This window comes from Rhyacophila brunnea, unplaced genomic scaffold (assembly GCF_057557595.1).
Source record: "Rhyacophila brunnea isolate RB1 unplaced genomic scaffold, BYU_Rbru_1.0 scaffold_12, whole genome shotgun sequence".
Classification (NCBI taxonomy): Eukaryota; Metazoa; Arthropoda; class Insecta; order Trichoptera; family Rhyacophilidae; genus Rhyacophila; species Rhyacophila brunnea.
In genome coordinates, this window is record NW_028232774.1 from 23,667,720 (window position 1) to 23,686,980 (window position 19,261).

Here is a 19,261-nt window from a genome sequence, read left to right on the forward strand (position 1 = left end):
AAACATAGCACTTTTTGACAGTTCAGACGGTTAACTTATTGTAACAATTATATTACCTCAATATACTTACATAAATTTGATAAACTACCCTCGACAGCCACCGATAGCAGCCTTGTATATAGAATAGATGCGCTGACCCTATAACTTATATTTACCTACAAGAATTCAGTTCATACGAATAAACGAAATAAATTGAGATATCTGCTTGAATTCTGTGTGCGATATGCTTGACGTTTTGAGAAATACCACGTGCGTTTCTCAAGTATTCCACTATTTGGTGGCGGCGCCACTGATATTAGTTGCTGGCTGATAGAATATTAATGATAAATGTTTTACCTATAACGACGACCTCTTTGTAGACGACGTCGTCGGGTAAACCGTGAACTGCTGTGAATTCTCTCATGGCGGGGCGCGGCTGCTGCTTCCCCCTTTTCGCGCCCTTTTATACGTCAGTTTCTACGCTTTATAGAACCGCCGCAAGGAGGACGCTGGCTGACTTCCGGTGCACGCGAACTTTCAAAACTGGAACAAAATAAAAGAATGACGTAAGTATATTAAATTTAAAAATTACATCAACAAATTCGTATTTTATATACGGGATTATTAGAAGCAAATTCAAGCTATATAATATAAAGAGACACACTATGTACTAACTCCACAGGCGAAAATCTGGTCATCTCAGCGAAATCTACACCACTGAAAAGTTGTACCTTGTACATGCATTATATCCTTAATTTGCCACCTCTATGCAACGCATGACCTGTCTACCTACACGAGACGTCACTGACAATAGGGTTAGTAAATAATGCTTAACCAATATTTTCGACTTCGGATACATCAATATTATCTAAACATATTATTTCAATAATGTGCTGTAAACACTTTTTTTACTATATTACCCAATGACATAATTAATGGACGAAGCACTCAATACAGTAGTTAGCAAGTAAATTCGCGCATTCGCATGTATAGGTAGACGTCACGCAATTTCCATTATGCGATATCACGCATCGGGAATTTATAGCAATATGACCTGTATTGTAATGGCGTTGGAGCAGTGTTTCTAATGTCAATGTTCATTTGAGCGAACCCGTTCGAACCGAACCATTCGGCAGACCCAACAAAAAGCATCAGGAATTTATAGCAATATCACCTTTATTGTAATGGCGTTAGAACAGATTATGCCATTCGGCAGACCCGACAATAAAGTGAGTGTCATTTTCTTTTCCAGATGATTCGTCCATATTAATGTCAATGATATTACCTACCAAAAAAGTTACTGGTTGTACTTGTATTGTTTAGAAATCTTTTGAGAATGCTAGGGGAATCCCAGACCTGGTTGGGAATCACTGGGTGTATCGAATAGTGAACACAAGGAAAAGTTTGAATCGTGTGAACACTGCGTGCGATTCTCGAGCTTAATATTCGATTCGATAAATTCCTATGTCGTCGTCTGAACGTATAATGTTCCCTGGTGAAAAGTTTCCGGAACATTCTTCACCCTCAATAATTCTCCGATCCCACAATAATCTACGAGTGGAAAATTCTTCACCGCAGTTTTGACGGCAATATAACTACCTACATAACACAGGTATAAGTTTTTTTTTTTTAATAAAATATATATAACGAACAATTTACAAGACTTAAGAATGTAACATTCTTTATTGAATTTACATAATTCAGGATATCGGCTAAGGTCACATTCACAAAACTTATCAATTAATTTCGTCGTAATTATGTAGGTAGTGACTAAATTGGTATACCTATCACATTAGTTGGAATCCGATGGATATTGTGATTTTCCCGCCCGGCACCATTATATCGTCGCTGTTCTGGCAGAAGACACTAATTCTAAAAAATGACATATTGAGTTAGTTATACCAACATGTTCCTTATTTCAAACTTTACCGTCTGGAAACCTTCTTAATAAATAAACAGTCTTTATTTTAAAGTCATCCTTTTTACGATTACTTAATAAACTCACATGATAGACCATTTCAAACATTTTAATAACTTCAAAGTCAAATTACTCAAAACTAGTATTCTCCAGTTAGTGTGTTCTGCCAGAACAAAGACGATATTTTCAAAGTTTTTTTAAAAGGTATATTTCTGAGATGTTTCCGAATTATGTATGGACATAACTATATCATATAAGTATTGGCATTTTTTTGTTATATATTTGTATAATATGCTGGTTCGTGTACATAAATAAATGCTTTTAATATGTCGGCAATCAGTAGGTATACATATAATAATTAATACTGCATCCAAATGCATCTTATGCCAGGTCCACACTGGCAACATGTCGCCGGCAACCTCGTTAAATTTTACATAATTATCATAATTGCTTAAGAAATATTACGATAATTATCATACTTATCATAAAATTTAACGAGGTTGCCGGCGACATGTTGCCAGTGTGGACCAGGCATTATATTTACAAAACACTAATAAGACCAGTTGTAATGTATGGCTCGGAGACTTGGTGCATGACTAAAAGCATGGAAAGAGTGTTGGGCTCATGTGAGCGGAGCGTGCCGCGTGGTATCTTCGGACCCATCAATGACACACAGTTGGGTTGGAGACGAAGATGCAATTACGAGCTGTACGCTTTAGACAGGACCCGCATAGATGACTGTGCCATGTACACATGACTGAAGCTAGAAGGCAGTATAGTGTCGAGTTGGATTTAAAGACCTTGGACATCTAAATTGCAGGGAAGCGGTTATGGTGACCAAGAACCACACAGGGTTGTAGCGACAGAATTAAGAAGCATCCGAAGATATTCAAATCATTTCAATTAAAACTGACATTAAGTACAGATTAATTAGATTTATATAAAAAATGCAGTGATAATTTTTTCTGTCAAAGAATTGTGGGGTAAAAATTTTATAGTGTCATCGAGGGTCTTCCAATTTCCTAGACCCCTGATGGAGAGAAAAGATTTAGAATCGAGACGATTAGAGAACGATTGTGCAGTCCGCTCTGGACTTGCATGGTTTTTATCTACAATAATTAAAGACGACATTAAAAGAATATACTTAACCAAAATTCTAACAGATGTCGGAGAGGGAGAATAAAAAATAATATTTATTCTAATAGTCATTTAACTCGTGCATACGACAATAAATTTCATCATATTTTTCTCACGAATTAGATGTAATAATTCCAGCTCAGTATTTTTTTTCTAGCATCAAATCATAAATTATTTAGATACGTACCGATTTAAAAAGTTTATGTAACATTTTTTTTCACGAATGCTAAAAAATATACATGAACTTGGCGCTGTAGACCGATTACATTAAAACAGTACACACAGCTATCATCGCACACCAAATAATTCCGCCAGACTAATTAGTCATAAGTCACGAATTAAGATAAAATGTCTGGAAGTTGTTAAAAAAAATATTATTTTACTGTGTTTATATAATAATATTAATAATTATAAAATACGAATAAAGTCATTCACAATCATGTCAAACGATATTATCAAAGTTGCGTTTAATTTTAATTAAACATTCAAATTATTTGGAGTAAAGGTAACTAACTGGTTAATAATTTTGAAAGTGTCACGGCAACCAGTCTTTATTAGGGGGTTTCCATAACAAATTGACGTCACACGAATTTCTGCGTTTTTTGCATGGGAAAGAATTGACCTTCAGATAGTAATATTATGTAAAATTGTCATAAAAATATTATATCTCGGCAAAAATATAGACCACGAAATGTTGCAATGTCTCCAAAATTATTACTCAATTACAAATTCGACGGTAAATTAGGTAACTGTAAAATTGTTAATGAAGATAACAATGCACGTGCTGATAAAATAATATAGTACATCTGATGTACATACTAATATGGCCATATTTTAAATTTAAACAAGACGAAGTTTACAAAAATAATCTTAACAATAATAATGTTAATTTCAAAGTGATGAGAAATATCATAATGACATACTTATGCGTCTTTCCAATAAAATGTACAAATTTATTAGTAGAATCTTGTAAAGATATATTTTATTCTATTTTCGACTTTCATACATCACCCTTATCTTGTCCGGAAATCTGTACGTATACAGTTTGCCGTAATACAGTTCATCGTTAGATGTTCTATCGGAAATAAATGACCGTATAAAATATTGAAATCAATTCCTTACCTGAATAAACCACTTAAAATAACGTTATAAAAACCACTGGAATACAAGGGAAAGACAGAAAAAATAGGTAGAGAAGTAAATTAGAAATTCAATTATAATATCGTATAATTTATATAAAATTCTGGTAGGTTCTCGTATCAAGTCGTACCTATTAAATATCTGATTATAATGACAGCGTTATTATAATCAGATATTTGATGCCAATCAATATCAAATTAATGTTCTTATTGGATCTAATAATACTGGAACAGTGCTGTCTGCAATGCTCCACCAACAATGAGTATTTTTTTAATCTCAATGCTATAAGGGAATTTATTTCCGGTAAAACAACTCACGGTAAACAGTGCTACGGCGAAATGTAATACGTACAATTTACATGAAACCGGAAACTACGTATTTTTCTAAATATTGTATGAATTGCTTATATTATTCGAACAGTTAATGTGGGACTAAGCAGAGACTTACATTAATAAGTTTGCATACAACATGTTAGTCACATTTTATGTAGAAGTGAAAATAAGTCTCCAGTTTTATCTACCTTGCCACCAACACAGCACCTATGTCATGTCATGCAACCTTAACGTGTGGTATCATAAAATACAAAGAGTATTTTTAATACCATGTCAAAAATGCATGTCCAACTTCTTTTCGGCACTATAGTTGCACTCATCGTCAACCTACGTTCCTACTGTGCGACGGTAAGGGGACTACGCCTCAGTTTAAACCACAATGAATCTCGTCTTCTTTTTCTCTCACTCTAGCGACAGCTGAGTGACGCAATACGAACCAAGTGATAAGACGAGGTCACGCCGGCTTCCTCGTGGTAAATTTGTAAACGTTTTTCACGTAAGCAGGTTATGATTGCCCTTTAAAATACAATGAAATCATATTACATACGATTCTGAATGTACATACGTACACCCTTTTTTAAATTTTCACGACCCGATACCTATTGTGATGCGATCGACCAAAACAGATCTAGCGTTGGACATGCCATGCATACTGAACCACGGACCTACTTTCTGGATTATACCTATACTTACTTAAAATTGAATATAACCTTTGAAATTGGTGTTTTACATATTATATTTAACATGTGATAATTTGATTAATGAAATAATTAACACAACTTTGCTAAGTGTCCATTAAATTAAAATTATTAAGTACTTAAGTGCTTATGGTTTCATGGCTTGTTTACATTCACATAAAAATTAATAAATTGTTTTCTGTTATTGGGTCATTAAATATTTAAATAGGTACTTGCGGGATATTTCTCAATAAAATCAATTGGCAATCTATAGTATTCATGGTCACAAATTTAATGTTTGCATCTAATAAACATTCTGTGTTTATGTCATTAACTCATTACTCATTACTCATTAGTCATTCATTATAATTATTACTATTTATTACTATTCATTTTTCATTAATATAATTTGACAATTGGACGTGTAGCGAATCTCTTCATTTTTCGGTCATCGCGCGTACTCGTTAATAATAGAGGTATCCACGAGAAAACAAAATTTCGAAGTTAAACACACACGTCATATCCATTTTTGTATTACTTTCCATTGAATTAAGTATGTACATATTATTAGAGATTATTAACCGCAACCTCTTACACTTTCTTCTGAAAATTCTCTTCACGGCGCGCATACAGGTTTGGGGGGTTCCATTTTGAAAAATATTAATTATATTTTTTATTGATTTTTAAGGCGGGGGATGGGGTGGGGTTAAAAATATAGAAGGTGACACTGACTCCCTAACCTGCAAGTTTTACTAAGGGTGTTCACCTAAGTGGCTATCGAATACGCATGGCTTAACAGTCATAATTAATAGGATCGTTAGTGTCAATTTGTATCATCTGCGCTGTCTTGTCTTTTAGACAAAAGCAAACATATTTGCACCAACATTTGCATTGGGGCAGACGATTGATGTGATAATCTGCCAGTATAATTTGACCTTTACTCGAGTGCACGGTTTTGCACATTTTTTACAGGATTTCTAAAGTAAACAATAATGCCGAAGTGGAGTTATCTCATACTTATCGTGACAGATTGTCTTTTTATTCACCCTGCAAATTGGCAAATGAACGGCATAGCAGTAGTGTGAAGTTCTCTGCAAATGAACCTGCAATCCGAAGTCATCTGTAGTTGATTTCATATTATGTAGACCAGTGGTCCTTTTTTGCTTCAATTTCATACGTTTGAACTTTATCTCTATAAAGGTTATAACGATCTCTAAAAACTCAAATCTCTTTATTTCGATTCATTTTCATATTTTTTAAAGGCGTTGATGTGGTTTCGCGAATATTTAGAGAGTTTAGCCATGTGTCGTAAAATAACCCAAAATTCATGACAATACTTTAGTCAAAATCATGACCAGAAAATTTTCTGAACTACTTAGCTATCTTTTATTTTGTTAACTGTTAATTCATGGTGGAACTGCATTGTATTGTTGTTTGATTTAATAAAACGCAAATTTGTATATATTACTTATTCCACTTTAATAAATAAACTTGGACCGGTTTCGTCCGCCTCAGAGGGACATTTTCAACAAAAAATTTGCGTTTTATTAAATCAAACAACACTACTTAGCCATTTATTGAACGTCAATACAATATTTTTTTTATTATGTACCTATGTATTGCGTTATTCCCAGGGAACTCATAAATAATGTAAACTGAAATACCTAACGGGTGTGGAGTAACAGGCAACCGATCTCGAGTGTGGAAAAATATGGGATAAACTTAAACACGTGTCAAAAATACGCTTGTCTTTAGTTTTGACAACTGCTCTCGGTTTATACACTGAAGCTCAATCAATATTAGTGTATTTGAAGGTTGCAACACACACAATTGCACATTCAAAACGCTGCGTCAAATGTAGTGTATTGGAGTATAGCATATCGGAATTCTATTTATTAATCTGTTCTGTGGTTAATCCCGATCGCAAATGAAACAACATGCAGTGGTAAAGGAACGTGTTATTTTAAAAGTTTGTGGTAGTCAGCCATTTTGCTTTGGGATAATTAAAACAATTTTTTTTAAACAATTCGCAATCGGATAGGTATATAGGTAATCACTCAATCAGACAACAGAAAACGAATTCACAAATTTCCGGTACTTAATTTTAATTAGAGCTAATTTATTTAATAAAACATATCGACGACTTATGGATACCCTCAATATAATATACGTAGGTGCAATTCCGGTACGTAAAAGTCGGGTTCAACCCGCCTACATATCGTTTAGTTTATTGTATACAGAATGAAGAAATAAAACGAATTTATCTTACAGTGACAGGTTGACAAGTTAAGCTTATCTTGTTTCGAAAATATGTAGTATTTACTTGGGCAGGCAAGCCATAGTATGCTAAGTGAAATACTTAATCACTTTGCGAAAATTATTACTTCAGGTTTAATCAACTATTATAACTTGGAGGCTACGCATAAATTACATGCATAGGTCAATAACACAATATATTTACTTATATTTGTTTTGATTACTTAGAAGAAATTTAAGAAAAACTGTCGACCCAGCTATGTCTTTTCTAGTTAAAAAAATATTCAGTCTCTCTATCTGTGAAGGAAGGACAGTGTTTTTTGATAAACCTATCTGTCAAGTAAAAGCAATCCTAGAAGTGTTTTATTTTATTTTTTTACTTTTAAAATGGCGTGTCCGGAAAATTATACGTATCACAGTTCACCATGAGCTGTTGTATCGGAAATAGATGCCCATATAGTATTGACATCAAATTCACGTCCAAATAAAAACCACTGGAATAAAAGGGAAAGACATTCATATAAAATTCTGGAAGGTGCTCGTAAGTATCAAGTCGTAACTATAACATTAATATTCTTATTGAATCGAATAAAATCGGAACATTACTGTTTGCAATAGTCTACGAACAACGCGTTATTTTTAATTTCATTGCTATACGACCATCTCTTTTCGGGAAGACACACTCACGGTGAATTTTGCTACGGCGAAATTAATGTAATGCGTAGAATTTGCATGTAACCGTCACACCAATACCACACTCGGTAGTGTAAGCCAATTCCCATCAATTCTGTATTCCCTCGTAATAACGGACCATTTAAAAATAAGACCACATTTAGAAAAACTTGAAAATAATTATGCAGGTTTAAAAAACGCGTATTTAATTTTTATATCGATTTACTCAACTTCCACCGATGCACTTTAGTGCTTAAATTCATAACGAAAGCTCTGTTGCATTTATATATTTTCAAGATTTAAATTATATTTGAATAAAGAAAAAATAATGTTTGGCGATCGAGCGGGTGGACACACTTTCTGTATGTTAATAGACTTACAGAATAGTCATGGATTTTAAACGATAATACAACGTCGTATATCTTATTCAAAAGTGACATATTATTATCTCCCAAGGACCACTAGAGATGTCAAAGTCGTGTTTAGCGTAAGTGAGTAAAAGTTTGCCTAGAATATTATATTACATTTATTATCGTGCCACACAAAGAGAGGGTACAATATTATTTTATCGCTACCGGAATAGTAGATACTACGAAGGTAGTAGATACTACCTACCTCTAAATCAGCGAGTTGCGGATTCGAATCCCGAATCCCATCAATATTATGCTATATTAAATTATATTAATTTTGTTTGGGCTTTGGATTCAATGGGCCCAACATCAATTTCTTCGTTTTAAAAGTCTGTTAAATAACTTCCACTATGTGTATAAATCAGATGGCGTGTGGTTCATAGATGCTGTGGATGCACAGCATGCCCAGAATCCTCAATAGTATATTTTTTCTTTAACTCGTTTTTTTCTATCAGCAGTCTATGCATACGTATTATAATTTTTGATTGTGTCACGCTGTATAATTTTGTGTGACAAACGTTAATTTTGACTCCCAGTCTCCCAAATAAATGATTAAATAATATAATATAGTTTTATTCAAACGGGACCCGCAAGTTCAGGAGTGCTGACCCCTTGCTGGGTGTTAGTGATACTTTTTTTCAACAGCATGGCAACAAGGAAGATTTTAAGCCATTGTTAGGAATATATGTGCTGGAAAGGTTCTACACCGGGGTGGATCTTAGTAGTTTACCGAGGTTTTTTTTTAATATTACGAGAAATGAAAACATCAATGCTCTGTATCCAAAACTAAATCGAAAAAAATAAGAGACATAATGTCAAGTAAATTCATCGCTAAATAAAATAATGACGGAAAAAACAATCACATGATTTTTTATTTGACTCGGTGAAAAAAAATACATTTCACAAATAATAAAAGTTCAATTTTCCAATCCAATAATACCTGCTCGGCAAGTGACGTAGCTTACTACAAAAGCACTGTGGCCTAGCCGGACAAGGGGCTCTAAATCTATCGTATAGGATCATATCCAGGGAACTCAGAAATAATGGGAAATGAAATACCTAGGGGGTGTGGCGTAACAGCAAACCGAGTGTGGAAGAATATGGGTGTCAAGATCAAGAATACGTCATTCTAAGCTAGTCATTCGTTTTGATAACTGCTCTCAAAAAGATTTTTGATTAATTCATAGTACCTATTAACGTTTTTGTATTTATTAAAAAAACACATTGATTTTTATAAATACTTAATAAAAATGTGTAGGTATAGCTTGAAATCCTATTCATGTATTTATATTTATCGAGGTTTAATATTGTGGCTGTACCGAAATTAGGAGTGTATAATATATTAAGACGATTCTTCCATTGAAACGGCAAATAATTTTCAACTATAGGCGCGACGAAATTTTGGAGTCGCAGTCGGAGAGCGAACGTCGAGGTGTGAATACGTCAATTTGTTTCGTGATGGCGACGGGGGTATTAATTCTTAAATCGTGTAAAGATGACTAAAAACGTTACCCATTTACATGAAAAAGAAAACATGTCAATTGTACAATGTATTATTATTGTTACTAATAGAACAATAAACAGAACATTAAATGGACGCATGTTGGATTTATATGACAAATTATATTTCGTTCGGCATGCGTCATTTGCACCTGCGGCGCAATCCGCGCATCGCCTAGCTACGATCTTTTTAGACCATGCCTCAACAGAGGTATAGCCTTAATATATAGAACGAATTTGACGACGCCGAAAAAGATAGAAGAGAAAAAGAGATATGTTCAAGGGCTAGACAGTAAACAGCAAAATATATTTTTTTTATTGAGACGATTTAGATGTAAGTTTTAAAAGTAAACACCACTCCACGAATATGACTCCCTACTAAACCCAGATCAATGTAAAGCATCGAATGCATAAACCCAAAACGTAGGTATTATTTTTAAACTACATAATAAAATTGTACAAAAAAAACTGTTCGCGATATCAACAACGTTACATTTAACGCGGTACGCGCCAGATGCTCTTTTTCCATCCACTCGATCTGGAAAGAAAAACATCAATATGTCAACGTGTCTCATTAATACACAGCATGTCCGAAATCTGTATTCGAATGGCAATAAAATAAAAATTAATTATTCTTGAACGCATGCGTGAAATATAAAGCAATGTTCGCCACGATGGCAAGGTTGCATGTATGCAAATAAATGGCAGGCGAATAAATTATTATAAGCCGAAGACAGGACACAGGCTTAGTGATGGCCAAAATTTTTTTAGGTATAAATTATAATAACATTTGAATTCACAAACACTATCATTAATCAATAACGTAGGACATTCCTCACACATGGGAGTGGAAGGACATTCGTTTAAAAACCTTTCTGTTCTTTACTACTAAATACAAAACAAAATATTATGTTTATTATTCAACGTGTCCGGAAAATTGTACGTATGAAATCCGCCGTATCACAGTTCACCGACAGCGGTTGTATCGGAAATAGATGGCCGTATAGCATTGAGATCAAAGTCGTGTCTCAATAAAATACTTGAAAAATACGGAAGTAGGTACATAATGACAAGTATTTTTTGACGATACGGAGTATGCACCTACTATATAATTTGTCCATTAGATCATATTTATTAGTATGCAGAGGTGCTCCATAGTGACTGCAGGTCTCACATGGTGAGAGGTGCGAGACGTCATGGTGTTGGATCAAGGGAAGTGGCGCGACAATGTGCTTGCTTATGCGTGGATGCTGGAGCGTAGCAGAGCAAGTAGTATTAGTAGTAAGCCATAATCGAAACATTTTTTATTTCAGGAACAACAACCAAGTCGTTCAACTAAATAAATAATACAGCGAAATCGCTTAAAAAGCGTAGTGATATATTTATAATTTGAATAATATATGGCACAAAGGGCCAGCACACTAATTGATACACGAACATAGTTTAATATTCTGGCGTTTTTACAAAAAAAAAAAAAAAAACTTTAAGGTGTGTAAAAAAAAACGCTAGTTGTAACGACATACGCCAGATGCATTTTTTACACGCTAGATCTGGCAAAAAAAAGTTGGAAACGGTAAGTAGTAAGACAACCGTAAAAATAAATGTCTCACAATAAACACACGCGAAGCCAACGGTTGTAAATCGCTTGTCATCCCATAGATACATAAATCACTCATTTCCGATGTACGATTTCAACACTTCCATTGCCATTTCCAGAAAAAAATATAAAATATACTAATTCATTTATATTATTTTTAATCTATTCATCATATAGGTAGGGTAAGGACCAGGGACAGTAAAAATGCACATAAATAACAGTGGCGTGCGGTCCATAGATGCTGTAGATGCGAAGCATTTCCAGAAATAATCGACAAAGTGCCATGTAATAATAGTATGTATTTACTATATGATATAAATCACGTAGATATTTTTTTCATATCTCAGAAGTACTCCACGCCATACTACTTCAACTGCCAAAATACCAGTAAATAATATGGTAAATCATCGTTATCAGCCGGGGTCGATGCACTGCTGGTTGGATGCCTCCCCTAACTTCTTTCTTTCTTCTCGGTCCCTAGTTCTTCGTTGCCACATGCATTCATTGAACTTTATGAGTTCGTCCATCCAGAAGATTTAAGGGAGTCCTTTTGGTCGTTCAGTACCCCTCGGGCACGGTATGGCGGCATTTGCCCAGCGGTTGTCCACTCGTCGAACGACACGCCAGCCTATTGCCATTTTATCTGCTAGCGACCTCTGCCACATCGCATACTCTAGTCTGTTTCCTTAATCATTGTCTTCTTTTATGGTATTTCCGCGTTATGCACAACGTAAGACTATGTATCGAAAAGAGTGTCATGTCAAATGAATGTTAGGTATACTCCTTCGCCACGGGCTAAGCAAGGTGAATGTACGCGGTCAGCAACGACATACGCTTTGTGTGGCCAATGGCTGGCAAATGTTGGCCGTATTTCGACGCAGTGGCGGTGTTTCTATACGCATCTATGGACGCCAATATTCGCGATGCTTGGGCCAATATGAAGGGGGGGGGGGGGTTATCAAAACGTAGTTTATTAATAACCACAACTTAAGGGGTTAATAAAACAAATTATAATTCTTTTGAAAGATTGTTAATGTCAATATTAAGGGGGGACATGCTCAACGTAGGTCAAAATGGAGCTTTTGTTCTATTTTCAAAGCATGATAATGGACATACCTTAAACGTTGTAGATAATCTATTTATTTTAAACATTTGATGACTGCATAAAGTATTTTTATTGCATTAAATAGTATTCTTTTAAACCTCTCGCTCTAATGTTTTAGAATATAGTTATATTTCAGTACATAAATGTGCAGTGGTGTTAAGATTTTTTTTTTTAACGGTTCATGTTCAAACACGCGCGTTAACATCATTTTACTCCCTACTTCAATTATAGTTTGTCAATTTATGGCTACGGCCGTATGTTGTAGCTTAAAAACTGGGGAATGCCAAAAGAAATGGCGTATTTCAAATAAACACTACCTTATTCTTAGGTCAATAATTATTATAAAGCAATCATTATTCGTAGGATGATTATCACACTTGAATGGTCAAAGACATAGCTTATAATTAGTATCTTTAGAATTATCTTCAAATGTGTTAATCTTGCCCATTTTTTGAATAATAAAATGCCTAATTCTTGTCAAATTTGGGATCACAGAGATTATCAATATAATTCTTTATCGTAAATATTTCACTATAATAATGTCGACATAAATTATACTGATGGTTTTATAAATGCGTATATAAATATACGTAATAAAATTAATAAATGTAAAAAATCTTAACACCACTGCACATTTAGTTGTGTACTGAAATATGACTATATTCTAAAACATTAGAGCGAGAGGTTTAAAAGAATACTATTTTATGTAATAAAAATTCTTTATGCAGTCATCAAATGTTTAAAATAAATATAAAGGATAATAAGGCTTCAAAATTATATAAATAGATTATCTACGACGTTTAAGGTATGTCCAGGATCATGCTTTGAAAATAGAAAAAAGTTCCATTTTGACCCACGCTGAGCACGTCCGCCCTTAAATGTGTTAATAAGTGTTGTATTTAGATACATAGTAAACGACATTGGTAAGTACAACAGTCGAGTTGGGAACAAATGTAATTGGACATAATATTCAACTAAAAATTTACCAGTCATAAAGTAGTGTTATTTACAAATCATCCGTGAAAGTAAAACCTTTCCAATAAAACAGTAGTGTAATCAAAAATTAAGAAAATCCCATTCATAAATAATAAACAGGCGTATAAAAACGTAGACTATAATAAAATTCAAAAATTTATTGTGTGTAGTGTTTTTTTAATTAACAAATATGTGGAATTGCTGTATTATAGGTCGGTTAATTACGAATAAGGGTTTGTTTACAGGGGGTGTTAGTATCTACTAATCATTAATACTCGCACTAATACCTACGTGGTAACAGGCCGAGTCAGTGACGTCCCTAGATAAAATGCCGTCCCTAGGCAGCGTCAAAATGCTGCCCCATTTTTTATACAGTATTTTTCATCATCCTTTACTACTCTAATATCTAAAAAATGTGTTTTATGGATACATTACTAACAAAATATGCACCACTAAATCTAATTTAAATGCCATCTCTACTTCAATAGACAATATTGTGAGTCCACGGTTTTAGATACATTTAAAAATAGACCTGACAACTTTCAAAACTCGAAAGTGTATGGCAAAAATATTTGGATAAATTAATTAATTAGGTAAGTATGTATGTATGTACCTACCTAAAATTCAAATATAATTCGCAAATCTGCACGTGTCGTTGCTGGTAAACAAGAATGTGATATCCAAGGATAACGGAAGTAAACTAAACATCGCGAGCCCGACAAAAAAAAGCAGTCATGTTAAACCTTTTATGTTAATTAATACATTTTGTTTCCAACAAGTGAGCTGATTTTTTTAATGGAAAGATATTTTCGTTATTACTAAGTGTAGGTACCTATTTTTATATGGCCATACCTAATGATTCCCCTCGATTTGCCGCCCTTCGAGTAACTGCCGCCCCCAAGCGACGCTCAATTTGCCTACCCCCACGGGACGTCACTGGGCCGTATACTAATTTGATTAGCAATATTTATATAAAATTGTCTTTTTTATTATAGAACTGTTTTCGTTGGGACATTGCACTAGATCAGTACGGATTTGTTTTTTCTTTCAATTTCGAAACACCAATCAAGTTTTAAAAGACAGTTCGCGTGACAGGGAGGCATTAGGAATTGCCCAGGGGTCGGCAACTGAGATTTTGCAATCACGATAATCTAAGTACTCACTCAAGTCGAATTCAAGGATTATGTGACACGAACCAACAAAATATAATAATGACTATATTGAATAGAGTGTGGAGAAATAATAGTAGGTACATAATACAAATTTCACGCTGAGGAATTATTATAAGTAGGTACAATTTTTACGAAGCGGAAAAATAATGTAGAAGTAAGTACGCTACTGGTTTTTATTACATGTAAGTACCTAGGAAGTACTATTTTTTATCAATGAATGAATACCTACAACAAACCCCATCAATCATTTAATTTAGGCAGGGATTTATATTATTGCTACACCTCTCATACGATGACTGATTAAAAAGTAAATATCTTTTGAAAGATACGCCGAATTGGACATCGACGCAATGACATTAGCGCACCAGACAATTTCAGCGTTTTTAGTTAAATTAATTTATAAAGAACCATGCCCTTGCTTTTTCGTAAAATATGGTTCAGAGAGATAATTACATTGAGTTATTTACATACATATTCGTATTTGTGGTTATGATATTTAAAAAAAATATCGATTACAGTTTTTAGGTGAAGTGTGCGTCATTATGGTCGGAAGAAGATATTTTGAGTAGTGTTCTTGTGTTACTTTCTTGTTTAGTATTTAACTACACAATTAGCGTTGCTAATTAGCGTATGTTAAATCTAGTATTTTTAACGACGCAAACAGCTTAAAACTTTTCGTTAAAAGGCGAGAAATATTACAGCGGATTTTCTTGAAAATCAACATGTTGTTCTTTTGTACTTTATATCTTACCGACAGAATTTCGTGTTTGCAATATTTTTTAATTGTATGACATAGTTATTATTTTTTAACTATCAGAATGTTCTTCAAATTTTGGCCACATAAAAATAATGTTGATAATTATTGTTTAATGCCAGTCGCTAGACTTTCTCAAAAGTCTAGCATTTTTTTCTTACACTATCTGGCATATTGTTGTGAATGACAGTAGTTGGCGACACTGCCAGACATAAACGCAAGCGGACAAAACAGCACCCTTACAATAGGTAGGTACATGAATACATCGATCTAAACACTAACTAAAAAACAACTTTTCTCTGTCTGTTTTCTGTTTAGAGTTTAGAGAATCTATTTAGAGATTTTGGAATTATGCATTATTTACCTCTGTGTAAGATTCTTACACCGATAATAAGTTTAAAAAATCAATCCGCAAAAACTATTTTATGTTCAGCAAACGGAAAAGTTTGGAAACCTCGTAAATATTAATAAATACCTAATCATTGCCATTTTTCTGGAATTTGTTCTAGGTAATTTCTAAAATCAATTAAAAACGAAAATCAAGATCAGGGATCAAGTGATGTATCTATAGTCTAAGGATCAAGTGCTTTGCAGAAAACATTACAAACTGACTCCCAAAAGAAAGTTGTTGATGAAAGGTTTACAAAACAAAAAGTGTGTTTTGTTACTAAATACTGCTGAACATAACATAAATGTATGTTTAACTAGATCAGATGGGCACCGAAATGTATGGGAAAACTATTAAATCACAAAATGGAGGTGTTTAGGGAACAACAAGAGGAAAATAAAATATTTGGTAGGTTTTTTCCACATAAAACCGCAGACTGTGCGTGGTTTCCGAAATAGGACAAACATTACCTACGTAATAGAATTCATAAAAACTAACTAATTGATAACAATGATAAGGAATAATGATAACAGATATGAGTGGTTACCGCCAAAACATGCCACATGAAGTGTGCAAAAACATACCTACCAGTGGTTTTATATTATCCTGGTAAACGATAATGGGCATGCGAACATATTGAACTAATTGATTCCTGCACAACCAAAGAGTTTGGACCTCAATCTACTCTCTAGTAATACCTAATATGAATTATAATAGAGAAGTATATAGCCGAAAGTTCGAAAGAAAATTCGGTCTCTTCCAAATGGTGCAAGACGAGAAAGTGCCATCTGGGAGTACGCACGACATAGGATACGAATCCGAGTAACTAGTACCAAAACCAATATGAAGAAGTGGTGATACTTCGATGATCCTTCAAACTTCGAATGTGGCACCGAGAAAACTGCAGAACTTGTAATTCACTCGTCGTAACACAGCTGCAACATTGATGATATTATGGTTTGAAGTGAATGACGCGGCCTACACTACTGTTCTACAACAAACACTATTGCCATTGAGCCTCGTGGCCGGTTGTAGAGTTAAAACTTAAAAAAGAATATATTATATAGCTATATATTTTTTTGATTATTAAAAAAAATATTATAGCTTACTTGAAGTTGGACATGCCTGAATTACAACATTTGACATTGACTCCAGTATGATTAAAGTCTCGAGTTCGAATCATGGGTCTGGCAAATACACAATAATATTGTTTTTAATTTGTGTTTTGTATCAGAGTATGGGCCTAATAAGTTGAGCAAATGGCTAACATCCATTTCTCGTAAAAACAAAAATCTGTTAATACAAACCTCCACTCTGTGGAGATCCTACGTGGTCAAAAGAAAGGAATGATTTTAGTATGGTTGAATTGGTAACTTGTAAATAAAAAAGAAAGCGACAGTCTGTTGTGCATTTTACGATGCATTCATTGACTTTGCATCAAGTAGAGTAGTTTGCGTGCCAGATTCCTCAAAGAAATCTTGATAGAAAATGCGAGGTAGGTACCTATCCATAAAGGCACATGGAAAAATCTCCTGTTGAATCTATGCTGAACAATAAATGACATCTACTTCCATTTTTCGTACAAACTACCGCTTCGGGAAAGTGCTAATCAACAACATTCTATGTTATGTCATTCGTGAATCGTGACAGTTTCGTGACAGTTTTGGCCAGTTTTTAGTGCACTGCTGATTGATGTTTTTGATGACGATTTGACGGGGGGTGTCACAGATACTGACCCCCCGCGGCAATAAAAGGTTTCAAGTTTATCAACATGTCTCCTTATCGGTCAGCGTGTTGACAGCTCGCGGTGATAACGATAACGCTTATATAAGCCAAACTACCAGGCGACTTATCTAAACATTTTCAATAACAATACCGTATTTAACAACGTGTTAAGTACTAACAGCTACTCTTGTGCAATTAAAAAAGCAATATTATATAGACATAAATGGAGTGGTTACCTACTGCTCTTTGGCAATCAATTATTACAGGGTTAAAAATAGGATACACTCTTAGCGCGGTCGCACATTGAAAATCGTCTCGAGTGGGTATGGTCATAGATCAAAATCGAGCGCGATGGTCCAACTGTCTTCCGTGCGCACAGGCGAGGACATGCCGGACAGTGACATCACGCGGCTAGCCGAAACGAATGAACCCCCGTGTTGCGTGAAATTTGTTCCTTGCAACACCAGCTGTTTTTTTTTAAACAAAATGCCGCAATCGAGCTGTGTGTGAGGCACATTAAGTTACATGTGTTTTGGCATATTCGACATGTTGCAGTCGAGACGAGTTAAGATGTGCGATGCGGCATACAGAAATGTCCAACACGCGTCGATCACGTGATGAATTTTGATCGATTACAACATAATATGCCATAAAATGATTTTATGAATAACTTTGAAAGGCGAGCATTATTTTTATTTCCTTACCAGGTTACGTGAAAGTTGTTTTCAAATTAACCACGAGGAAGTATCACTTGAGTCATGTTGCATCATTCACGGCTTGCCACAGTAGTAAGAGAAAAAGACGATGTGAATAATACCCGCGCTTTAAACTGGTGGACGTGCGAATGAACTATTATATTATCTACAAAGAATGTTGACTTGAAAATGAAGCATAACTAGGTATTGATTATGAACTATCATTATAAATAATTTATTACAAAAAAAATGTAAACATTTAAACTGCAGGGGTGGAATATTTAAAACAATTAGTAGAGAAATTCTCAAACGTCGAATATGGCCGTGCTTTACAGCATCTTCCATATTCTGGAGGCACTTATTACGAGTGTGTTAAAGCCTAATATATTCAATATTGTACATACATACGGCGGCTCTCGTGGTGCAGTGGGTAAGGCGCTGGCCTTCCAACCCGAGAGTTCTGGGTTCGATTCCCGGTCATGACAAAAACGTTTTTGTGTTTTTCTACTTTCTACTGTGTGTTTTACTAACAACCACCTTGTACGAAAAAGCAAGGACATAGTTATTAATAATTCTAAAAAAAAAAAAAAATTGTGCATACATACAAGCCTACATTTAATTTTATAGTGCTAGTATAACCTTAAGCAGGGAAATTCTTTAATGCTGGATTTCGCGGTGTAACTAGGGGCGGCAGGTTATATGAAAGTATGGTGAAGCAGGCTGGTATGGTGAAAAAGTATGGTGAGGCAGGCTGGTAATCAAGTTGCAGCAAAATTTCCACGTTAAGATTATATTATATGGGTACGTTATAATGACCAAAGTAAATCCT

General features: G+C 34.4%; 1 protein-coding gene across 1 annotated transcript in view; it reads right to left on the reverse strand.

The window, feature by feature from the left end:
- The window catches only part of LOC147077947 (oxidative stress-induced growth inhibitor 1-like), an 83,443-nt gene that overhangs the window by 19,705 nt on the left and 44,477 nt on the right, over positions 1-19,261 (reverse strand). The window contains exon 2 of the mRNA XM_085961010.1: positions 337-522. Within this exon, the coding sequence (XP_085817136.1) occupies positions 337-403 (67 nt within the window). The 5' untranslated portion in view covers positions 404-522. The remainder of the gene's footprint in view (positions 1-336; positions 523-19,261) is intronic.